Source organism: Cyprinus carpio, chromosome B24 (assembly GCF_018340385.1).
Source record: "Cyprinus carpio isolate SPL01 chromosome B24, ASM1834038v1, whole genome shotgun sequence".
In the NCBI taxonomy this organism is placed as follows: Eukaryota; Metazoa; Chordata; class Actinopteri; order Cypriniformes; family Cyprinidae; genus Cyprinus; species Cyprinus carpio.
Genome location: NC_056620.1, coordinates 3504955 through 3530796, shown reverse-complemented (window position 1 = coordinate 3530796; position 25842 = coordinate 3504955). Strand labels below are relative to the sequence as shown.

General features: G+C 36.2%; 1 protein-coding gene across 9 annotated transcripts; it reads right to left on the bottom strand.

Moving 5' to 3' along the window:
• Nucleotides 1-11: 11 nt before the first annotated feature.
• LOC109077541 (ATP-dependent 6-phosphofructokinase, platelet type-like) lies at nucleotides 12-25566 on the bottom strand. 9 transcript variants are annotated; one of them, XM_042752348.1, is made up of 23 exons: nucleotides 25328-25566; nucleotides 21707-21780; nucleotides 20906-20983; nucleotides 20588-20777; nucleotides 20189-20354; nucleotides 20016-20060; nucleotides 19778-19886; nucleotides 19339-19434; nucleotides 17022-17114; nucleotides 16350-16475; nucleotides 15867-15931; nucleotides 14775-14844; nucleotides 12519-12665; nucleotides 10258-10328; nucleotides 10049-10140; nucleotides 9988-9990; nucleotides 6330-6475; nucleotides 4440-4604; nucleotides 4190-4251; nucleotides 3905-4016; nucleotides 2597-2696; nucleotides 717-822; nucleotides 12-626 (listed from the first exon to the last, which is right to left on the bottom strand). In XM_042752348.1, exons 1-23 carry the CDS (start codon nucleotides 25413-25415, stop codon nucleotides 470-472), a joined length of 2361 nt encoding a protein of 786 aa, XP_042608282.1. In that variant the 5' UTR covers nucleotides 25416-25566; the 3' UTR covers nucleotides 12-469. The 9 variants fall into 9 exon arrangements, with proteins under 9 accessions (XP_042608282.1, XP_042608276.1, XP_042608283.1 ...); XM_042752342.1 differs by lacking the exons at nucleotides 6330-6475; nucleotides 9988-9990 and adding exons at nucleotides 2309-2314; nucleotides 8807-8959 and having other exon boundaries at nucleotides 10053-10140; XM_042752349.1 differs by lacking the exon at nucleotides 9988-9990 and adding an exon at nucleotides 8903-8959 and having other exon boundaries at nucleotides 6330-6431; nucleotides 10053-10140.
• Between the last annotated feature and the right edge of the window lie 276 nt (nucleotides 25567-25842).

Sequence of the window (25842 nt, the reverse complement as noted above, 5' to 3'; positions counted from 1 at the left end):
CAGCAGACACATTTCCACACATCTGATTATGCTCTTTATTGGTCAGGCAAATGTTAACACTTGATGATGCAATACATTCAAACATCAAACAGTGCTCTAGCGATGTGGACCTCACCGCATACGGCGCTTCACACCGGAACGTAGAATTTTTATTTCTTCCCGAGAACTTCAGAGAGAGAGAGAGAGAGAGATGTGCTTTGAAGCGGAACACTATTGTAAGGTGACGGGGTGACAGCGGGGCGACAGGAGCGAGGGACATAAAACAGAAAAACAAAGCGTCACTGCTTCTCACACTCTCCTACGATTAACATCGATTTCTGTAAAATAACAAAGGGTGACATTTTTCAAACAAAGTGCTGACAGAACAATGTGCTGCGGCCCAGAGGATAAAAGTGTCGAGGACAGCGCTCGCAGGACAGACGGCCCGTCTAAAGCGTGACCTTTGAACAGCACCGCTGTTTGGATGTGTTTAAATGGCAGCCATGGCCTCAGACTCTTTGGGTCGTCTGAGGACCACATGTTCCAGCTGTCCAGAGTCTGATATGTCGTAGCTGGTCTTGTACTTGGCCAGGATCTTCATGAGTGGACGTAACTTCAGCCACCACTGTTCCTTAGGGATTCTGTGACTGAACACACAGGAGAGAAGGTCCGATATTATAACAGATACAAAATATTTGATGCTGTTTGAGAATATAAGAACTGTGCTGTGTACTTACACAAAGTCGGTCTCGTCTTTGAGCTGAACCACAGGCTGGAAGACCATCGCACGCCGCCGCATGCCCAGCAAACAGGCCGAGTCTTCTGTGTTAGCAAACACTCTCCCTACACAACACACACAGATTCAACACACAATCACAAAACTGCCAATAAAAACAAATCAGAACAAAACAGAGGAAATACACAGATTAACAAAACTAAAATTACATTTATATAGCTTAGTATATTAAAAGTTAGTTTTAAAATCTATTATAGTAATTATAGATATTATATAGGAATATTTACAATAGTAAACTGAATAAAACAACAAAAAAAGTAAATCCACAATAAAAATTACATTTAAAAAATAAATGCATATAAAAAATAATGGAAAACCACAGATTAAAAATATATATTTATATTATAATTATATAGCCTAGGATATTAATAGTATTTACAGTATATTATATTAATGATGGATAATACTGTAAATAGAAATCTTTAGAATAGTGAAGTGGCTAAAATAAAACAAAATAAAAATATATATATATAGCCTAATATATTAAAAATAAGTATTTATACTATATTACAGTAACTATACATACTATATAGGGATATTTACAATAGTAAGCTGGCCTACATAATATATAGTGGAAATCCACATATTAAAAATAATAATAATAATATTTATCTAGCTTAGTATATTAATAGTTAATATATGTAGTATATTATGGTATTTATATAATGGAATAATTACAAGAGTGAACTGGCCTATTACAAATAAAATAAAATAAATAATGGAAATATAGAGAATCCACAATTAAAGTGTGTGTGTGTATATATTAGGGATGGAACGGTTCGGAATATGAGCAGTCATTTATGCCATTGTCACGCGGGTGCTGATAGCTCGCACACACAGGTGAGTCCTGAACAGCACACGCTGATATCTCTTTAAACTAAACTCATGTAAGCTTTGCCAGTTTAAACATTTAAGAGCCAGAGGACACGAGCTCGCACATGCAGTGAGAAGCTTGTGCGTGCACTCAACATCAAGTGCGCAAAATATTAAGCTCTCTCTGAAGTATTGTGTTTGAATGGATGAATTCACACAAAATTATGTCAAAATGCCCATCTTGGTAAGTATCCTATAGCAGACATAGCCAGCTGAATGTACAGGATCAGTGCATTCTATTAAAGTGACAGCACTTTCTTAATATTAATCAAACAGCAACAACAAAGAAATCACTCACTGCTCCTTATTGAATAGCTTTTGTAACTTAAATAAAGATTAATCTTTAATTTATACAGTCAAATATGCAATGCTGTTTTACATTTCATTACTTTATTCAATTTCTTTACCTAAAAACTAATGTTACACCTACCTAAAAAAACAGAAAATCACTGTTTGTTTTATTTGTATCTTTACTCTATTGTATTTATTTGTGCTGTTGCTTGTAGTTAGATTATTCGTTATTTTCTTTATTTTTATTTGACAGTATAGTTTTTCCCTAAACATAGTACAAACCGAACCGTAAGTTGAACCGTTCCACCCCTAGTGTATATATAGAGAGAGAGGTCACCAAATCAGACTGATTAAAATACAAATGTTTACCTTCATCTTTATTCATCCACAGGCACAGCAAAAGTAATAAAAAACACACACATAATATTGAGCTGAAACAATGCAGCGACTCTACAATAATATTTCAAAATCAAGTAAATCAAGGTCAAGGATTATGATGAGTACTGCGGTGTATGTGTGCAGTCATGATTACGCTTTAACAATATGACAATTACTGAGTGCCTCGTGAACAACAACAGTGCTGAGTGAGTTCTGAAGAGAGCTTTAGTAAAGTTTGATTCCGGACCACATGAAGCGCATGACTGTTGTCTTTCATACCTTTTCTGTAGCTTTCATTCAGCTTCTTCGTGATCCACTGCATGGCCTTGGCAGCGATTTTGGTTCCAAAGTTACGGTCAAATGGAGAAGGAGCACCACCCTAGTGAAAGATACATATATGGATAATATTTAATCCTTTAATATTTGTTTGTCATTTATTTGTTATTTTATTAGTTAATATTGTTTAGGTATAATATTTCTATAATGTTAATATTATAATTACGTTGCATAGTTTTATATTACTTATTTCATTTGTTTCTAGAGATGCACCGATCGACCGGCCAGGGACAGGGACCAGGGGCCTGGTCCATTCTGATGTCACACTTACGCTCACATCGCATGTAAACATGTCATCAGCGTGGAAGTTCTTCACTGGGTGCAAATGATGCAAATGGTGCTTTTCCACTGCATGGTATGGCATGGTATGGTTTAGTTTTCTTTTTTTATATATATATGTATATATAATTTCAAATAACAGTATTCAACATTTTATGTCTAAAATAACAAAACATTATTTATGCATTTGTAACTGCAGGTTAAAGCATTCCATGTCCCCCCGAGCTCCATGAAGCCGTTTGTAAATGCATCTAAATGTCATTTTGCCAGGTTAGATTTTGTTGATACTGATTTAATTTGCCTGGTAACAGCCCAAATGTCTTATTATTCTAATTGAGTGCTTAAATGTAAGAATTTAACTCAAAAGATGACACACCTTTAGAATCTTTTTCATATCTTGTTTTGTCAATATCGCACACCCCTAGCTGTTGGTTTGGTTTCCGATTTAAAAGTATGATTGCATTTTGAAAAAGATGCAGCTTCTGTGTTTCTGTGTTCTGAATGGTAGAAAGAAATTCGGAATCGAAAGAAATTGGTATCGCAGGTGACACAGGAAAAAATAAAAATAAAATAAATAAATCTGAATAGGCCAAGAAAATTGCATTTTGTTCATCTCTATTTGTAACTACTACCTAAAAGTCAGCATAGTATTATACACAATACAATCACATGAACCCTAAATGCTTAAAATAATATATCCCAAATAATGATATTAAATATCACCATGCTCCTTTCACAAGAATCACAACGCAACAGAAAATGGTTCGTCTGCTACAGAATATTGATTCATTAAACACAGAAAATCAGCAGGCAACACAAGAACCATGGTTCGTGTGCAGATACAGAATCTTTGAATCAAGATTCATTATAAGTGGCTTGTTCAATGGTGCAGCACGGCCAGAGAAATGGTTCGTCTGCTACAGAATATGTCATTAAAGTGAGTATGAGTGCTCTGCATGAACACAAGCATACCTGCTGCATGTGACCCAGCACATTCTTCCTGCAGTCAAACACTCCCCTGCCCTCCTCGGAGTAGAGCTGATAGATGAAGTCTGTGGTGTAGTTTTCATTACTGTTCTCATTCCTGCATGAACACAAGCACAGACAAACCGGCTGAGTGAGTGACAGACCGCCTGAGGCTCTGCTCCCACATCTCAATCACACACTGACCCAAAATACTCTCATCTGAGCCCAGAGGAGAACAAACAAGCCACACACTCAGATCCTGTCTTCTCAGACAGACAGACAGATACATACCTCAGGACTAGTCCTCTCTGAATCCCGGTCTTCATTTTCTCTGTCAAGTGCTCTACGTTAGACTGAAGAAAAGAGAACGTCAGTTTCTTCATTTAACCAACAGATGGCACTAATGGACATTGTTTAATAACTGCTCTAGACTTGACACTAAATCAGAGATTATATAACCTTATGTGTAATTATTAATGAATCATGTTACATAATTTTATTGCTAAGGCACTAGTGTTTTAGCTGTGTTTGTGTTGATAACCTGCAGGTCTCTGATGTCAAATGGCTCCTCAAAGATATAAGCAGCATCTGCTCCTGCTGCCAGTCCACCAACACTGGCCAGATAACCACAGTAACCTCCCATGGTCTCGATGATGAACACGCGGCGCTTCGTTCCGCTGGCAGACTGCTTTATACGGTCACATGTCTGACAAACACATACACGCTTAGTCATTCCGTGTCTTCTTGAGTAATGCTATAAATCTTGCTACAATCTGCTGAATCACTGTCATGCCAGATACAGTACATGCAACAAGAGCCACTTTTGAAACTCCAACTAAAAATGTCTTTTCTTACTAACTATTATGAGCACAAATCAGTTTGGAGACATGGGATATTTACTTTTCATGACGGTAAATCTAAGCCAAGATAAATTCTTTTGCGTTCACAGAGAGCTTCTGGAAGATAAACTGCACTGAATATGGGCTTTTAGGAGACACAAAACTATTTATGATACACAATAATGCTCCTCATATCAAACTGTACATAACACTGCTTATGCTATTCCAAAATACATTGCTTTCTAAACTGTCTAAATGTTTTTATTACTAAGTATCTTTGAGTCATTCTCAGGAAACTGTGACGCGTGCTATGTGTGTGTTCTCATGTACTACTGCTATAATTAAATCAGTCGCAATATTTGATATATTTTAGTCTTTTTATTATATATATATATATATATATATATATTTAAATATATATATATATATATATATATCAATTAGAATATTAACCATGACTTGCATGCCCTATATTCATCATTAAAATGAAAATGTAATATAGACAAATATTCTTTAGGTATAATATATACATAATTGTTAAGACTATTATTTAACATATATAATTTTATATTATAGATTTATTGTTTTATTTGTTCATAAAAATTTAAATTCTACCTAAATTTAACTTCCATAACAATGAAAAAAAAAAACAACAACAACAAACAAACAAACAAACAACAACCTTTTGCTGTGACATTTTCCCTTTAAAATAATGGTTTGGCATCACATTTAAGTGAATAAGATTATAATTTTAAGTAACTAGGTGGTTCAGACATAGATAGGTTTACCTATATTTCAGTGTGTTATTAATACATTCTTTGGGGCTATCAAACTCTCAGGTTCAACTCTGTTATGGGAAAAAAATATTAATATTAAGCATGAAGAACTAGAATACCGACTGTAAATGTGGTATTTGCAAACATCATTATTAGACATTTAGCAATTTCAGCTTCAAAATGTGAATCTAATAGGCTTAGCACACTCTTTTAAAATTCTATTAATCAAATATTATATTCAAATTATATATATATATATATATATATATATATATATATATATATATATATATATATATATATATATATATATATATAAAAATAAAGCTATAAAACATTTGCAAGGTAAAATAAATATATAATTGTATAATCTTTAGTGATATTTCAATGTTCTTTCGGCCTTGTCAGTCTTAAGAGTTCAACTCTGTCATGGAGAAGAATACTAATATTAAGCACATAAAATAATGAGATATTTGCAAGCTAACACTTTTATTAAACCTTTTGCAATTTCAACCCAGTAATATTCAACCCCAAAATGTGAAACTAATAGACTTGCCAGATAACCTGTTTTTCTTTTCAAATTATAATTATGAACAAATTATTATACAGAAGATTATACTCATAATGTAAAATAAAGAATATGTAATCTTATAATTTTTTATAATTATTTCAATGTTATATTTCAATTTGAATGTAACAGGCTTGGCACAAATTCAAATTCTAATTCTAGAATTCCAAGTAATGTGTCTGGGTAGAAATACTGCTGTTTCCTAAGAATGACTCATTTGCAGACAGGAAGGAGGTTTATCATCTTACCTCCACAATGGCATTGAGGGCCGTATCTGCCCCGATACTAAGGTCAGTGCCCGGCACATTGTTACTAATGGTTGCAGGCAGCATACAGAGCGGGACGCAAAACTCCTCATAGCTGGACCGAGCCTCACACAGCTGCAGCAGACACTCTAAGGCCCGGCAGGTCAGCACAACACAGCAGGGGACCACAGGGGACAGCACAATGCACACGTTAGACCAGCAGGGGGAGTACTGGTGCAGGAGCGGACCCTGCTGATGGGACACCCACCGTGTGATGGCCGGCATGGCTTCTGATTGCGAGTCGAGGGGGAGAAGAAGGGGGTACGGATGGGGTCGGATTGACTTTCACAGTCACACGCATACAGGGTTTGTCACGTAGCAAAACACTGAAGCGAAACGCAGGGATTCTGCACACTTGTAACAGACACAGAGGCAGCAAGAGGACTCAGTCCACACATTAACACTGTGTACTGTAGTAGTGTACTGTAACTGACAGTGATGATGCCATTGGAACATTAGCATTCTAAATTCCGACTGGTTTTGCATACTATTTACTTCCTAAATTGTGATTTGTATTGAAATGTGACAGTTAACCCACATTCTGTCATTATTTACCCTCATGTCATTACCACTGTTGTTTTGTTCCATGAGAAATAAACATTTTCTAGAATGATATATTAATAACGCACTATATCTGAAATCTTCTGAACTCACACAGTAGCTTTAAGTGAGTTTATTAATTTTTTGGCTGAAAATCTTCAAACATTGTATGACGTCTGTAGCTACATTCCCATTCACTATTTGTGCTATTCTATTATTGACAAAGTGTATTTTTCCCCCGTTTCCATCCAATTGGCCTTTTACCACTAAAATACTGTGTGTGATGTCATCCCTTAAAGATATATATATATATATATATATACATATATATATATATATATATATATATATATATATATATATATATATATATATATATATATATATATATATATATATATATATATATATATATCATTGTTGCATTAGTTTTATCGCAAAAGTCTTCCCTTTAGCTGCTGTTTACATAATGTATACAAATGTATCTGTACAAATGTATTTTTCAAGTTTGATATCACTAGTCTCCATAGTTCAACAAAACGTTGAGTTTGTAAGGACATGAGGGTTTTAGGTGAAATATGTTATATATGAAAAACTGGCAGCAGCCTGTGCATTAGTAAGGCTTGTGTTGGTTTAAATTAAACCATGGATGTACAGAAACTATGCAGACAGACTCCAGTTCCGCCAGCGTTAGCCGGACTCAGCGATCTGTTATGACGGGTTAATGCAGTGTGATCACAGCATAACACAGCACAGGCTCAGTCACATGACAGCCACAAAAAAAGCACAGCTCAAAACATGCCGCCATCATGTCATCTCTACTTACCTGTCAGCTAACGGCTCACCTTTGTGTTTACCAGCCCAAACATTAACGCTTAATGTAGAAATATCAGGCTAAATCTCACAAAACTACCAAGACATGTACAGGTCATATTTCAGGTTATATTTATTTGGCAGTCTATGGGACAGGCTCAGGCCTCCCGGTTTTCATCCAAAATATATTAAATTGTGTTCTGAAGACATTTAAGATATTTCTGATGCATTCATAGAGCTTGAGCGCTTTGATCCTCCCATAGACAGCAAGTGTACTACCAAGATCAAGGTATGTTTCTGGACCTTGATCGTGGCAGTACCCATGCTGTCTATGGGAGGGTCAAAGAGCTCTCATTTTCATTAAAAATATCTTAATTTGTGTTCCGAAGATGAACGGAGGTCTTATGGGTTTGGAACGACATGAGAGAGTAATTAATGACAGAATTTTCATTTTTGGGTGAACTATCCCTTTAACGTTGGATTTTGGTTGCACAACCTAAAAACAACAAATATCAACGACAGCTGACGTCGGCATTGGACATCAGATCAGCACTGACATTAGACGTTGAATTGGCATTGAATTTTGGTCACTTGCCGTCGCGACCGAAATTTAACCAAATATCAATGTCTAAGATGTTGTGTGCCTGCTGGGAAAAAAAAAGATTTGGTCACATTAGTGAACTTTTTGCTAAATTTTGCAGCCAAAGAAAAATCCATAGTCTTTTGCCAATAGTGCAGCGATTTATGAAGTATAGCCCACGCAGCGGTCACTTTCAAACCAAGTATATTTCTGTTGGCCAATTTGAACTTGAATATGAAATCCGTTGCGCAATCTTTCACTTTTGTGCGAAATTCTCAATTGTGACTAGATTTTGTCTGCGAAACTCACTGAACAATGGTGAATGCGACCGCAGCTTTAAGTTTGGGAACCCACTGCTGCTGGTAGCCTAGTCTGACATGATTGGCTGGTAAACATAAGGCAGAGCCTCCTTGATTGACTTGTAAAAAGAAAACACAGACCTGCTGATGTGATTGGCTGGTAGGTGGCGCCCTCCAGCCTCACTTACAACAGTGATAGCGTTCAGAGCCGTGTCTGCACCAATGCTGAGATCTGAGCCAGGCACATTGTTGGAGACTGTGGCCGGCACCATGACCATTGGCACACACAACTCTTCATAAGTCCCACGGGCTGCTAACAACTCCATGATCCCCAGGAAGGCCTGCAGGGCAGGGCAGAGCCGGGGATTTAGTGAACCGCCACCGGTGCTGGGAATGGGGATGGAATGAGTGGACAGACAGGGAATGAGAAAGACAAACGAGGAAGGAACCGAGTGGAAAGCCACGGCCATCACGACGGAGAGCATGACATAGAGGATCCACTCCGTACACACACTTCAAATTGAAACACTTGCGTAAAATACATACACACACACAAATCTGTATAGAAAGAGAGAAGATGAGCCTGAACTCAAAGTATGAGATGACTTTAGAAAAGCAGGTGAGCTATTCTGGAGTTGAGGGTCATTGTTCGGTCTTTAATGGCGCCGTTTGTCATCTCAGCTGTGTGAATGTTAACGGTTCATTCAAACGGCTGAATGATGAACCGGTGCCTGCTAAGAAGGTGATTAGCACCATTTTTCTATGATTTTGGATGTTCATTATGAAAAGAACAGGAGCACAGGAAGCTTTAGATGATGCTGCATAGGAAAACATGATGGAGAGGGCAGGCAAGTTAACAAAACAGTATCAATTACTTTTTAAATTTAGAATTATAATTGTTTTATAAAACTAAACGGACAGACATCAAGGTGCAAACTGATTGATATAGTTTACTATATATATATACTGTATATATTAAATCTAAAATAAATATCAGATAATGTTTTTATTGTTAATAATGTTATAATACCTATGGGTAAAACTTTGCAATAACCTTTCTTAGTTAACCTCAATTAACTAGCATTAACTAACAATGAGCAATACATTTGTTTCAGTATTTATGAATATTTGTTAATGTTAGTTAATTAAAATACACCGCTTAGTTCATTAAATAATATTAACAGATATACGTTTTTAAAAAATAAAGGTTTTAAAAATGTATTAGTACATGTTGAAATTAGCATTAATTATGATTGATTAATGCTGTAGAAGAGTTTTTCATTGTTTGTTCATGTTGACTAATGTAGTTAAGGAAGTTCATTGCAAAGTGTTACCACATCACATTTTTTAAGTTATTTATAAAAATGACCATCTTGTGACACTAAATGCAAAATAAAACATTAAAAAGCCTAAAGCCCAGGCTGGAAGACATACCTCAAATCCTCCGATCACTAACAATGCATTTATGTTATACTTCCGCATCTGTTCTGCAATTTTATCAATGTGCTTTGCGGGAAGTGTTCTGCAAATTTGAAAAAAAAACATTGCACTAAGTATAGCACATTGCATGCAAAATCATCTGCATTATTAATATCTGTATATAAACATGCAACATAACCTCTGTATATAAGATAAATACCGTTTAGTTCCCAGCAGGGATCCACCCTGACCCGTCCATCCACCTACATCTGCCCATTTGATCTCTTTTATCTGAGAAAGGAAAACATAGCGAATCAAAAATGTGTTGAAACAACAATTTCTTAAAAGAGTACATTAATACTTCAAAATGCGAGAAGCTTAGATATGTACATGGGCAGCTGTCCTCTAAGAGATAGTGTCACATGAACAGAAACTTGTAAATAACTAATCTGACATAGGCTGCTTTTTTTTACGTGTCTAAGAATAAGTTATCTAAGCTAACAACTCAATACTCGAATAAGCTTACAAAGAGCACACATATATATTTTACACATTATTATACCACTACTATTATATAAGGAACTTGTATATGCAGATATAACACATTATTACACACACACTGTACATTATTTTATTATTTTATCACTTTGGGCAACCTCGGTTGTATTGAAATGTGCTTCATAAATAAAAATATAAAATACAAATACAAAAATATGTATCTTCTGTTTACATTTCATAATTAACATTACAGAATTTTCCATGGATATCCCCCCTGTGAAAAAGAAGTGTGCTTAACTGTATTGAATGTGTACTTGTAGTGTACTTCAAATATAAAAGTTTTTTTTTTTTTTATGTACCTGTAAATAATAAAATATGAATGAAATAAAATTAAACTGAAGTGTACTTAAAGAGACACTTTCATGACTGTTTCTTAACATAATTGTAAAAAGTGCACTTTGCAATAATGTGAAAAAAGTTTTACTTTAAAGTACATTTTAAATCATTTTTATTAATATTTTGTTGTGCTCTGAAGTACACTTATTTTGATGTGTTGACTAACATACTAAAATACATGTAAAGTAATTTATTTACAATTTAAAATATAAAAACTGTGTTCATAGTAGTATAGTTGCTTTCTTCATCATTGCAAATGTGTAATTACTAATTAATTTAAACACATGACAAAAAAGGTTTCAATAGAAATTGCATGACGTTCATTTTAGTTTAGCATACATGCTTGTCAGTAAATTTGACAATATAAAGTAATCATATTTTAAAAGACAAAAGAGTGAATGATGAAATAACATATGAAGAAGTACTATTAAAGTGGATCTAAAAGGTATTTTAAAGTTAGCTAATGTATTTTAATATTGTTAACATGCAATTAAACCTAAAGCCTAAATTAAGCATATTCCTTCAAATTATTGTACTCTTTTTAAATTTATGCTCAAGTGTATTTTGTCACAAGGGTCTATACTTAAAAATGCTTATTCTCTAAAGGCAACATTATTTTTCTGTCTTTGTCAAAAGTGCCCTATATTATGACTTACAGTAATTGTTTTTTAATGTAGTTTTTCAAATAGAAATCCACATGGTTTAAATGCGATTACCATTCATGTACTTTCCAAATTCATTGGCTTATTGGATTAGACTGGCTAAAGAGATCATAATGGAGAACTCAGCTATGATGAGACTCTTTTAGCCAAAAATAATTCAATAAGTCTATCAATGCATAAGGGCCAGAGAGAAAGTAAGAATTCAAAAACATCATTAAAAAAAAAAAAAACATGTATTTTGAAGCTATTGATAAAAACACATATGGATTTGATGAGGCATTGCTTTCTCTAACCAAGTTTGTAATCCTCCTTGAGTTTGTTCAGCAAGATAATCAGTGGATCATGTCTTAATCTAAGGGCCAAGCCTATGTAATGTAATTAATTGCTCAGTGTTTATCTTGATTCCTCCGAAAGCTCTTAGCATACGGCTAATGGATTTTACACATCGCCCCTATCAGCCCAGAGTGGTACTGCAGTGGTAAATGAGTTTATGTTAATCCTGTCATGTTCTGTGTCAGAGCAGCAGAGCAGGGATAGAGGGGACGCCACAGCCTGTACCGTTTTCAACACCTACTTGAGTTAAACGTGTTAATTTGCTGAGTACTTCCTGCTCTTAATGCAATTACTAAAGCAACACAATTAGCACAACTGGATGTAAGCGTGCCATTTAAAAGTGCAGTATATAACTGCTGTAACCTAGATGCTGCTGCCAGTAATGCTACACAAAATAACGTTTGTAAAAACAATGACTTGAACTTGATATAAATTTGTGGTAAATGCATTTTTTGTTTTGCCATCCAAGCATGGCACAGTTTTGCTCATATGTGCATCACATTTGTTGTTCTTGGATGTCTCCCATATAAGCCACTGAGTTTAAAACCTGCTGGATGGTTATTAATATAGGAATGTAGAAATAAATATTTACCTGTCCCTTATAGAATCCTTCAAATCCGTCGCTGACAGCAAACATTTTGTGTCCCTCGGAGATGCCCACTCTGACAGCGGAGCGCACGGCTGCGTTCATGCCGGCGGCAGGGGCACCCACGTTCAACACAGCCACATTAAAATTGCTCTGAACGGGGGATGAAGACATAACATGTCAATAATTTACATTAAAATCACTTCTCATAATCCAACAAACCGATTGCTTGCATAAGCCTTCAGCTATATTTACTCACTTATGTTCGGTTGTCTATAATAAATACAGCAAGCGTCCTTGTAGATTACTGTAAATCCTGCTGGATATATGCGACCTGACATGTACAGTACATTAAAAATGGCCATATTTATTTATATAACTAGCAGGTATGTCTGTATATTTGAGGCCTGGTATTTCTTGATCATCGTTGTGTTTTTGTGCTGACCACTCAATGCATATTAAGAATTGAACAATGCTTCCAACCAACTGTGGCTGGTTCATCAATCTGCTTTCCATTCCCATCGGTGCAGGGTAATTCAGTCTTTCGTTTACGCGACACACAGCCCAGAGCATCAGAGAATGATTATTGACTAAACACTTCTGGACAAGTGACTGTTTGACTTTGGTGACTGTGATGTAGCAGCTGTGCCATTCAAGACTCTTGTTTTCTGGTCTACACAAGGCTTTTAGAAAAGCAGCATACTATGCATCAGTGGTTCACAAACTTGGGGGTCGGGCCTCAGCAAGATGCCCACAGGGGGCCCAAATATAGCTCAGAATTATTTAAACTAGGACAAAACAACTTTAAAATCTTAAATAGCTAATAATAATAATAATAATAATAATAATAATAATAATAATAATAATATGTTAGCTGTAATTATTTGAGAATCAGGGTTCTCATGGTCTTGGAAAACCTGGATATAGAAGAATTTTAAAACAGTGATTTATAAACGTAAAATAAAGTAAAAAAAAAAATAATAATAGGGCTACATTTCTATTTGCATAATCATGAATGACTAGTCATGTAAAGTCATTGGAAAATGTGAGTTATAGAACTGAAAAGACATGGGAAATCTTAATAAAAAAATCTTAAGAAATAATTATAAATAATAATAATAATAATAATAATAATAATAAAAAACACTTAATACAAAAATACATTTTTTTTTTTCCAGTTGTGTCAAGCTCTAAAATATATTATAGGGTAGAAATTGCTGGGAAACGGCTATGTGCAAAACATAATCATGAATGACTAGTCGTGTAAATTCATTGGTAATAAAAAGTGTAAACCCTGAAGAACAATTAGTTATTGAAACTTTTGGAATGCAGTTTAATCATTTATAATTATTTAATTGAATTATTCTATATTCTACAAAGATAAATGATAGAATCTAAGCTGCAGATCATCCGTGCCACAAGTATGCGCTGTTTCCATGTGTATTTAGCTTTGATTTGAAAGAAAACAGCGCATCCTTGTGGCACGGATGACACAGAAGAGCATACACAGCATACGGTTAAATGGAGAGACACAGAGGAGACTGTTGACAAAGGAATTATTGAATAAACATTATTTTTGTTTTCTTCGCTTACAAAACGTGTTCCCGTCGCTTCATATAACCCAGATTGCACGTCTGATGTCAGATGGAGTATTCTGACAACGACTTTCATACCTTTTATGGACCTTGACACTGTTAATTATTTGGCAGTCTATGGGACAGTCACAGGCCTCCCGGTTTTCATCCAAAATATCTTAAATTGTGTTCTGAAGACTAATGGAGCTTTTACGGGTTTGTAACGACATGGGGGTAAGTGATTAATGACAAAATTTTCATTTTGGGGTGGAGTATCCCTTTAAATGTTCAATAGCAAAACAGCCTGTTGGTGGAGCATTGTTAACTAGAAACACATAGTGTTGCTTCCTGATGTTTTTTTTTTTCAAGCTTTAAAGCAAGCTAACACAACTAAAGGCCCTTTAAGGATTATTTGACATTGAGATGATAATAATAGCTAGAGAATAGATCTAAAAATAACTATCCACAAGCAGAAATATTCACACAGGATGTGTGGCAGGTCTTATTATTCTTGGTTTCCTCTGGAAGCATCTGCTAGGGGTGGAATTCTATCTCACAGCATCCAGCGAGGGCTTGTGAATAGCTAAGTCTGGTCCAACAGCATGCTGGTGTCAGTCAACAGAGGTGTTTAGTGAAAGATCACCAGGGTAAAACAAACGCAGCATCCCTCTCAGGATCCGACACTCACGTGTGGAAGCTCAGACTCTGGTTTGCGGTGAGCCAGAAGTTTGTAAGTCTTCAGATTGTTCTCAAAGCTCCTGCATGTGCACACAAACATATAAGTGTTATTCTTATATTAAATGAGACAGAAGTTTTATATTTGTAGCTGTGCACAAAATAAATAGAACATAAATTAGCATTTTAGGTCAGTAAGATTATTTTTAAGAATACATTAAATTGATCAAAAATTACAGTAAAGACAGTAAAAAAAAAAGTCATTAGCTATGCTTCCATCCAAATATTCGAATTAAACTTATGTGCAAAACGCATAAAACATTTGCGAATAAAGCACCGTTTCCATACAACGAGTTTAAGAGAACAAAATCGTCACTTCCTGGTAAACTGCTACTAAATATCACTTAAGAAAACTAGGAGAAGCCACTGAATATAATCATTTTCATAAATGATAAATTACTTGCGCCTCAGAGCGAGCAGACGAAACACAATAAAAGCGGTCATTGCTATCGCAATTGCATTGCATTGCTATTGCTATCCCGTCTCATAGCGCAAAGTCACATGACTTTTTCGATGTGCATAGAGGAATTTATTCTGTAAATGTGTTTCCATCGTAGTTTATGTACATTATTTCTTATCGGATAAAAAGTTCATCTTACTCAAATGTGTGCACAAGGTTTTTATGTGCATTTTTAGAATTTATGCGCATCTGGGCATTTCCATCCAGCATTTTTTTTTTTTTATGCAATATTCCAAAATGGAAACTTTTGCTATTGTTAGAAATATCATTTAAAAAAAATGTTTCTTGCACAGCAAATCAGGATATTAGAATGATTTCTGAAGGAAATGTCATGTCACACTGAAGAGTGGAGTAATGATGCTAAAAAATGTCAGCTTTGATCACAGGAATAAATTACATTTTAAAATATATTAAAATAGAAAACAGCTATTTTAAATTGTATTGCAATATTACTGTTTATACTGTATTTTTTTATCAAATTCAGCCTTGGTGAGCAAAAAAACAGTATTGTACAAAAAGCTACAGTCAAACGACAAAAAATAATTAGCTACACCACAAGTTACAAACAACGCATATGAAACACACCTGCCACGTAGCCGCACGGCCTCTTCAAATCTTTTCCCATCCATGGCCTTCTGCACCTCCTGAGTCTACAAGACAAACAAAAGCACTTCCATTATACTGTAAATGTCATGATACATGATATTTTGGGGGGGGTTGAACTGACAATATCTGGATCATAATCCATTTCAACATTGAGAAAAAAGAAGTTATATTTTGCAAAGTTCATTTTTGGATAAAGCACATTTTTTCGTAATGTGTAAAAAAAAAAAAATCCAATTTTCATTACTGTAATGAAGTAAAGTGAATAATTTTGAACAGACACAGTTTTTATTTAACGAAATGTAATTAGATATTAAACTTAAATAAATTCATAGGGATGCAAATGCCGGGATGATTCATGAGTGCAGCAGTAATGCTGTGTTCTCATTCCTCTGCTGAACTGCATGAGTGAGGATCTTTATTATCACAGCAGTAAACCCGACGTGGCATCTGTCCAAGTCTTACCATCTGCACACACTCCATGAGAGGCAGCCGCACAGACTGGTTCCCACACAGAGACACCACGCAAGCTGCCGTGTTTGCAGTGGTCTCAAGCAGCGCCAGAACCGCCTCTACACCCATACGACTGGCCTGAGAACAAACACAAAACAGCACTGCAGTCTGTGGCGCACTTAGTCAGCTCTAATATAATCTGAGTCACTTTATGTATAGAAATTGTTTTTATTCCATGTAAACAGAAAATGTCGTTTTAAATCCTCCTTTGAATTACATACTTAACTTTTTTCACCCTGCACTAAGAATGAACACTACACATGCTGTGTTCAGTAAATATATTTATTCTGAAGTATTGCTTGTGTGTTATGCTTAAGTAGACAGATCAAATTTGTTGACCTGTTTATGCATGTTGAATCCAAGGGCCCAGCTACTGTTAGTGTTGTATGTGATGGACAGCATGCCAGAGAAGATGTAAATAAACATAATGTTGAAATTAAATAAAAATTCTCCCAGAAGACCACTTAGTACACTTTCTTTTTCCCAGAGTGTACTTGAGCCTTTATTTTGTGCTTCATCATTGCGGAAACCGCAGAACACGTGCAGTGTGTGGACATCAAATCTTTTTATGTACTTAATGTAAGCTGCCCAACCCTCCTGTTTTTATCTCCAAGAGTTTCTCACCAGAATCCTGTCAAATGCCGAGGGGGTCCCTCCTCTCTGGACGTGGCCCAGGATGGTCACGCGTGTGTCGAAGCCCAGACGCTGAACCACCAGCTGGAGGGGTAATGAAGAAGATTTAGAGTTGAATTATAGGAATCAAGGGAATTTCGAGGTTTTAGGTCATATTTTGTAAAAAAAAAAAAAAAAAAAAAAAAAAAAATCTTGTCCATCATGCAAGATATAATAAAAAGTTAAATCCTATCCTTTTTTTTATTATTATAAGTAAAAATTATCACCATAATCATACTGTTTATTAACCATACAGTAAATAACATGTTAATAATTAAGTAAACCCCAAAGTGAAAATTATGTTGTCATTTACTCATTATCATCGAAACCCCTGTGACTTGGAACACAAACAGAGTTATTTATATGTCCAAGCTGCTTACATTTTGTTCTGTTTCTAACACAAAGCTATCGTGTCATTTGGGCTATACTGCACAAGTTGTATGGTTCACTTTTGCAATACTTTGCTAGGTGTGTGTGGTTTTTTCTCATTATTTTTTAGTGTTTTAATGTAGAGGACAGTGTTAGAATTCTACAAAATATAACCTTTTGTGTCCCATTGAATAAAGAAAGTCATATGAGTTTCAGAGTCACAGTAAATGATGCCAGAATTTTCTTTTTTGGGTGAAGTATTCCTTCATATGTAATACTAAATTGAAATGTTGTACGGTATTAGGTTATGATAAAAAAAAAAAAAAATGCATCTTATAAAAATGTAAGCATTTAGCATAAAGATTCAAAAGAAAGCTGCAAAGCACATGCAGAGAATAAGAAAGTGAGCATTAATTGGTGAAATCAGAACAGCTTTCTATGCTAGTCAGCAGATTAGAGCCCATTTTTAGTAGTAAGCATTCAGAGACTGTGCTAAACTTTGTAATTGGTTGAACTCCTGCAAGACCTTTTTCAGGTTGAGAAACTGTACTCTAACTCGCACTAAATAATCTGAACAAAGAAAACAGAAATGTTTCCATTTCCACAACTAAATCTAGATTTTTACATTACCTAAAGAAAATGTGAGTGGTGATTGCCTGGGTAACACATACCACCATGATACTGGTGTTAACTTGCAAATTTTCCCCACAATTTGCCCTTTTTCTATGATATTTTGTACCTGGATAAGGCTGGGGCCTCACATATGTAGAGTACATGTAGCTTATTTCTGTATGATGTTCTAATAAGATGATTTTTCTAAGTGTCCGTCTGAAGTATCATTCATGTCAGTACCACAAAATAGTGACAAGATACAGAATGAAGTTTAAAAATTAGGGTTAGGCGTTTTTAAAAATAAAGTATGAGCAATGCTAATAGTGACGCTTACCTAATTTTTCTTGGAGCAGAAAGTATTCTGAAAGAACACGTAAGACTGAACAGTAAAGCACTGGAAGATGTGCATGCTCCTGCTTAAGGTAGCATTCAAAATGCTTACGCACCGATGCCGTGCAGTATTAAGATATACAGTAAGTAGAGGATAGCCATAGCTGGTTATGTTCAGAGGTGACCACAAGTGCCTTACCAGAAAGAGATGGTGTGTGTGCGTGTTAAGCAAACCACACAGGACAAAGCCAGAGAAGGGCGGACATACAGAGCTCACAGAGGTCAGGGGTCAATGCATGAGCTGGATCTTTATGTGCCTCATGTACTTACATTCTTTACATGTTCTGAGGTAATGGCCTTGTTGTTACGATCAATCGCACCTTCAGCTACTATTATGATATTCAGCCTTTTCATTCCTGCACGTTTCTAAGAGGGTAAGAGACACATCACAAACCGAAGACAAAACAGCGGGAGAGATTCAAAAAGCTGGAATTCAGGCTTCAGAAGTGGCTCCGCACTGAAACACCAATCCCACTGAAGCAACTTTTCCTTGAGAGCAAGTGGCTGTACTGTTGTTTATAGTCACCAAGTTGCTTTAGTTTTTTGGTTAAGCTGCCAAGTTGTTGCACTGTCTACTAAGTCACTGTTCGTAGATACAGTTACTGTTAATTGAATTTCCAATTCGATTTACTTAATGTCAATGCCAGCCAGACTCTGTACTACTGGTTGCTATTGAACTACTGTATCCAAATTCTGTATCCAATTCCAGTTGAAGTTTTCAATGCAAATTGCCGTCAGTGTGAAAACCCTTGTACATCTTATGGCATGTAGTAGAATCTGTAGAATGTTTTTGCAGCAAGTCTTTGAGTCTCTTTGGAGTCTTATTGGCTATGGGCCACTCCAGTTATGAACCATTCCAGATTTTTGCTCTCTCCCTTTGAAAACATTCAGTACTCACATCCTTGACTATACTAGAAGTAATAGCTTTTCCATGTCTGTCAATGGCTCCTTCTGCAACTATGATTATGTTCAACCTTGAACCTCTGGATCGCGTCTGGGGCAGTGAACACATTTGTTTCACAAAAAAACATAAGCATGTTACAGAAGCGTATACCAATAGACATTACATAGTGGGACTAGTGGAAAATGATTTTTTGTAAGCAGATGTGGATAAATGGGATTTATGCGTAATGTAAATACGTAAACTGTAAGTGTGTATGTATAGCCAATGTTGAAGAGTAGTGATGCTGCTAACTTGACTTGTATTTTAGTAGTGCGGCTGTTTCGCATACGGATACTGATAAATATATAATAAACTAATATCACCTGACTAACATGAGAGTTTTATCAAGTGTGCTGCATGTAGTTTAGTAAGAAGTGATGTATTTTTGTTTTACCGCAGAGAGTTTTTGACACATTTTCTCTTCCCAGCCATCCTCCGGGGGCATTTCAGGAATCAACACCCAGTCGGCTCCACATGCCAGGGCACTCACCAATGCCAGATAGCTTTACACACAAGTGCATACAGATATGTAGAGTACAGTGTCTTATTTGAGAGTATGCAGCATGCAAACACCACGTCAATCATATGTTTCGAACAAATCCAAAATAGGTGATAAAATATAACAATCTTACCCACAATGCCTGCCCATCACCTCCAGCACAAATGTCCTCTGGTGACTGTAAACCACAAAGAATTATTAGCCAATAAATAGGAATCACTCAAAAACTGTCTTTTTTCACAAGAAACATTTGGAGCTTTTAAATAAAGTCGTTTTAGATTCATGTAACCTTGTTACGGATTGTACCTCTGAGCTGTAGTCATGATCGCATCCACCACCTCGATGATTCTGTGGAGTGCTGAGTCTGTTCCTATTGTCATGTCGGTGCCACAGAAGTCATTGTCGATAGAGCCCACCATGCCCACAATGTGAAGAGCAGAGTATTTCTGAGAGGCCTCCTCATCAATCAGACCTGCGATTAAACACAGCAACAAACAAAGCCTATTAGTTCAGATTCTGGCCAAACTTCTTTAATTTTGGCTAATTTAAGCCTAATTGAAATCATAGAAAATTCATGACCAATACATTCAAAATTCTAATAAATGATGTAAATATTTTGAACAGCTGAAATGCTTAGCATTTAACTTTGTACATAAAATAACCCTCAATAAAATTGATTTCTATTGTGTCATCTGCAGCTCATACCTTGCTGGACCAGCTCTGCCAGCAGGCCACTCCACTCCTCTCTGAAGAGATTAGCTCCGGTCAAGCTGCCGTCTCCACCAATCACACACAGGTTAGTGATGCCCCTCTGCACCAGGTTATGAGCCGCCTTCAGACGACCTTCACGTGTGCGGAAATCTTTGCATCGTGCGCTGCCGATAACAGTGCCTCCCTGAAACACAAGCATACCAAATCTTAACCACCACAAACAAGAGATGGAAAAGATATTGATCTTGCGACACTAGCAGCATTGGTATGCACCAGTGCTTTGAGGGGCTGTATGCTTCTCATCACACCCACCATTTGCAGCATGCTGGACACACTCTCCCATGTCGCCTCCTTGATGTTGTCGCCTCCATCCACCATACCCTGATATCCCTGTACAACACACAAACATGCATTTAAAATTGCACCTCTTATCCTTGAATGACCTCTCAGTTACCAGAAATGAATTCAAGTAACCAGCTTACGGGGATTGGCAGGCAAAGTTCTGTCTTGGCAAAGACATGGCTTTGTGTTTAAAAAAAGGTGAAGCATGTCATTTCTGCACCACTAGCAAATGCAAATGCCACAAACAAATGATTTAACAAGTGACACGCTTCAGATTTAAGAATGAGGGTGGAATCATGAGAAAATGGATGTGTGGGTTTCTTCACTGCAGCAGTTGCATAAAAGCAGTGTGGTTGAAGATATTCAGCCTATCACAGCCTGACATCTCTTCAAGCATGGCTGAGATGCTATGTGATACTAATGGAAAAATCGTGTTTATTTGAGGCCAGATACATGGGGCTTTAATTCAAACCACTGTGGAAACACTTCTGCTATGCCAACAACAGTGAAATGGATTAATATTATTTACAATACATGACTTACTGTATTTCACTAAAAGCCTGTGTGCATTCATAAAACTTCTTAAGTAGAAACATTTCTAAATTGGAAATAAATGGCTGGCCATTGAGAAAGAGTGAACAGCAACATCACATGTTATACAGCAATGACATAGTTTGTCTTATTAATGATTACACATTAGTATACAGCATGCAAATATCATTCTGATAAACAGAATCATCAGAATTCTGTAGAAATGAACTAGACATTGACCTCATGAACGAAGTATACTTTGGCTCCAACATATATTCCCATTCGGACCACAGCCCGAACAGCAGCATTCATTCCTGCATGCAGGGGAACAACAGACAGAGCACGTTAGAAGGATATCTGTAGAAAAAATACTGGGAAAACAGGTTAGAACTGGCTGTTTGTATTTGATCATGTAATTTGAGGATCACTGGAATGCAACTGTGCAGCAGTCTCTGAGGGCCTTTCCTGCCATATTTGGGCAATTGTTGCTAGCCTCCTCCTTTAAAACATCACTTATATTATACACAAAATAGGTTAAATCTGGTTTAATGCAATTCGCTAGATTTGCTCACTGAAAGCAACTCTGCTGTTACTAGGCAACACAGAAAAGGAAAGGGAAAGAAACAGAATCAGCAGAACGGCTCAGTTCATTTAAGGAGAAAAAAATATATTTCAGGTGATTAAATTTCAGTAGACACCTGTGTTGAAGGACGGGTTACAAAGAAATGAAAAGAAATTCCTAATTTACTCAACTGTAAACTTTGTAAACTGAATTTTCTTCTGCAGAACAGAACTTTGAAGTCAAATACAGTGTGGGGGAGTAACTAGTTACATGTAACAGAATTACGTAATTTAATTGCAAAATAAGGTAACACTTTATTTTAAGGTGTTCTTGTTACACATATTACATGTACTTACAATAATCCTAACCGTATAGTAAGTACATGTAGTTAATTAATATTACTCAGTACTTAAATGTATAATTACACTGTAACAAGGACACGTTAAAATAAAGTGTAACCCAAAATAAATGCAACTGTAATCTGAGCAATAAAAATTGTAATTAAATTACAGTTATTTATGAAAATGTTAACGATTACAAAGTGGGTGACATCTGAATATTTTCACATATATACAGATATGATTGATTTCTTTCCCAAATTTCACTAATTGCTCTAAAATATGAGACACCAATGTTTCAGGAGTTTAGGACACATGCTTATTCAATAACTGTTTTATTTCCTGTTTAGGTTTATGTATATGCTTTATTTTTAAGAATAACTGTTTTTTTTTTTTTTTTTTTTTTTTTTTTTTTTTTCAGGCAGTGTTTCCTGTCATAGCTATACAAAGATTTGATTTCAAAAACACTGCCATAGCTATTAAATGGGTTCTTGTTATGATTTTAAGTCTGAACTTTACCTCAGATCAATCTCAAAGTAAAAAAAACAAGATGTGGTGGTGGCTGTGATTTAAAATTAAATTATTATAATCCTAATTCAAGTAAAGAAGGATTCTGGCAGTAATCAGTGTTGAGTACAACTGAAATGTTAATCCTGCCTGCTTTACATGTTTGAAAATGATTAACAGTTGAAATAATTCGCTAGAAATCAGTTACATTACTAATAAAGTAATTGAAATCGTTACACTACTTCCCAACACTGGTCATATATAGCTTTAAGTGACAAACAAACTGGTGGTTTCTAGATGGTTGCAAAGTCTCTCTGGGCCTGTAGATACAGTATTGATTGGGTTTCTTCTAGTCTTTTTTAGCTCCTTGGCTTTTTTAGAAAAAAGCCCTAGGTGTTTTCCCCACCTGTTCGCCAGGCAATATGTTACGTCTGATGTCAGATGTGTCAAGGTGAGAGATCTGCCCTACAGGCTCTGAAATATTCAGTGTCACCGTGAGCTCAAGCTTTTGAGTCTGCCACTGTCGACTGATTTATCTAAATAGATAAAGAATGCAACAGCCCTGCTATTTATGTCCTGCAGCTGCTTTAAAGATCTAAAGTGTTAACTGAGTAAACTCATCTATACATTTACATTTATGCATTCAGCAGACGCTTTTATCCAAAGCGACTTACAGTGCATTCAGGCTATACATTTATTTATTGTTTTACCTAACGTGTTCCCTGGGAATCGAACCCACAACCTATAACATGTACTGTGTTTAGGATAGCCTACATGCAGATACATTAAGCCACTGGAATGACTAATATTGCATGTAGGTTACATCAGATCAGAGTCACTACAGAAATGACACATTTCATCTGGTGTCTCATTATAAATTTCATGTGAATTTTTCATACAGTAACCTACACTGCAGTCCAAATCAAAAACATTTCCATTTCTCATAGGAGCTGCAGTGAAGTCCCTTGTGGAGTAGTACACTTCAGCATACAAAAGAGTAGCCTAATAATTTACGTTAAAGGTAATAATTTAAAGTAACAACTTTGATTTGATGTGCAACTGTATAGTCATGAAAGTTAACTATATTTAAGTACACTTAAGAGGCTGTTTATGTAATTAATATTAGCCTATATGCAAGAACAGTTAGGTTACTTAAAAATATACTTTTAAGATTTGAAGTACACTACAAATCCACATTCAAGCACACTTATTTTCTCACAAGAGATGTCTGATAAAATAGATTCGCATTTTCCTTAAGGAAAACTAGGCTTTGAAATGAAGGTACAAGTGTGTCCGTGCACATCTAACTAACTGATTTTATTCATGACAATATTGTTTAATAAACAAAATCAATCTGAACAGATTCACAAAAGGTAGAAACCTCTTAAGCTAGCACTTAATTGTGTAATTATTGTAAAACGTGACATTGGTTTAAAGCCGAGCGCGTTGGTCACATGACTCATTTTCCTGTGACGTAACTCTTAGTCTCAAACGCGCACCCGAGCCTCCTCACGTACGCATCCTTCAGACTTCCTACACCCTAAAACTCTCAATTCACCTCTTCTTTACAAAACACATCACTTCATGAAGAAACAGCCATGAGGTTTAAAACATAGCCTAAACACGAGAAAGCCACTGTGGAAAATGCAGCAACTTCCTGGTTGAAGAAAATCATGTTTTCGTTGACTGACAGACAGAAAGCGCTGATATGAGGTAACACACAGATGGCGGTTAATATTAAGCAAACATAAGCAAGCATCATAATCTTTTAGGCTGGATGGAGCGGAGACACGCTACGTATGTGCTGTCCACGAAGGTCACGTGATTCCGCAATGCAGAGGCATGTATTGATAGCGGAATAAATGTCATCCATTCACCTAAACACCAGCGCAACAGATACGTAAAGTAAAGCTGTCTGCTACCTGAAAACATTACGATAGAAATGAAAGCTTCTGTCATCTGACATGAGCTGAGCTACTTCATCCTCATCCTCCACTTCCTCATCATCATCTCAACCTGCATTTCTACCAATATTAACCAGTCTAAACAGCAAGCAAGTGAAACTAAACCGAGAACACTGATGCTAAACATCAACCATGTATCGCTCAAACATATCACATTTCAAAATATGTGACCTTGTGATCATCTCATCTACATTTCCTTCCCTTCAGACCTTCAAAGGCCCTTTCATCCGTCCTGGAGAGAAACAAACCCAAGTAGGAGACTCTAACAAACTTGATTTTATACACTGTAACTGAACAGCCAGTGTAATGCTGGTAATAGTGTAACAATGTAACGGAATGCACAGCTCATGTCAGTGTGAAACTATGTGGCGATCATTATGAACACAGTGATCCAACAGAACACTGAAAATAAGGATTTAAAGGTATACATTAGAACGAAATGTAAACAGAATGACCACGAGCTGTCGGAATGATAACAGTGTAACGTTACCTTGCGCATCTCCTCCGCTCGTCAGCACTGCTATGGCTTTCCCAGCGCCCGTTAGGTTCTCAAAAAACTTCTTGTCTGTCTGAGCCATCTTCCCTTTTAATACTTACAATAGGTTAAAATACAATAATGAATAAATTAAACTCTGTATGAAACAGTGCCGGTTGTCTGTCCTCCCCTCTCCTCTTCTCTCTCCTGCGGTCTCCTCCTGCACGTCCTCTGCTGTCCCTCCTGAACCTGCAGCGGTAATATCTGTGACTGACAGCTCTCTCAGCCAATGGCTGGTCAGATCCCGCGTTCCTGTCGGAATTCTAACAAATAGTAAACGCTGTCGGCGGCGTTTCCGCGTAGGAAGCTGATGTAGGCGGGACAGTAATTTGACAAATATGGTCCGGCTAGTATTCCAGGAAACTGCGAGATGCCGTCAAAGAGCAACGTTGAAATTAAATTAACAATAAGTTTATTTCTGTCATCTTTAAATTTGCGTACTTATAATTGCGTTCACCTTACAAGTAAAT

Bases quoted from the DNA above. Each gene is read 5' to 3' on its own strand.
- LOC109077541 (XM_042752342.1), bottom strand. From the start codon at position 25,415: ATGGCTCAGACAGACAAGAAGTTTTTTGAGAACCTAACGGGCGCTGGG. The intron at 20,778-20,905 runs GTGGGTGTGATG...CTTGTGTTTCAG, and splicing joins TGTCCAGCATGCTGCAAATG to GGAGGCACTGTTATCGGCAG. The intron at 20,355-20,587 runs GTATGAGCTGCA...GTTTAATCGCAG, and splicing joins GGCAGAGCTGGTCCAGCAAG to GTCTGATTGATGAGGAGGCC.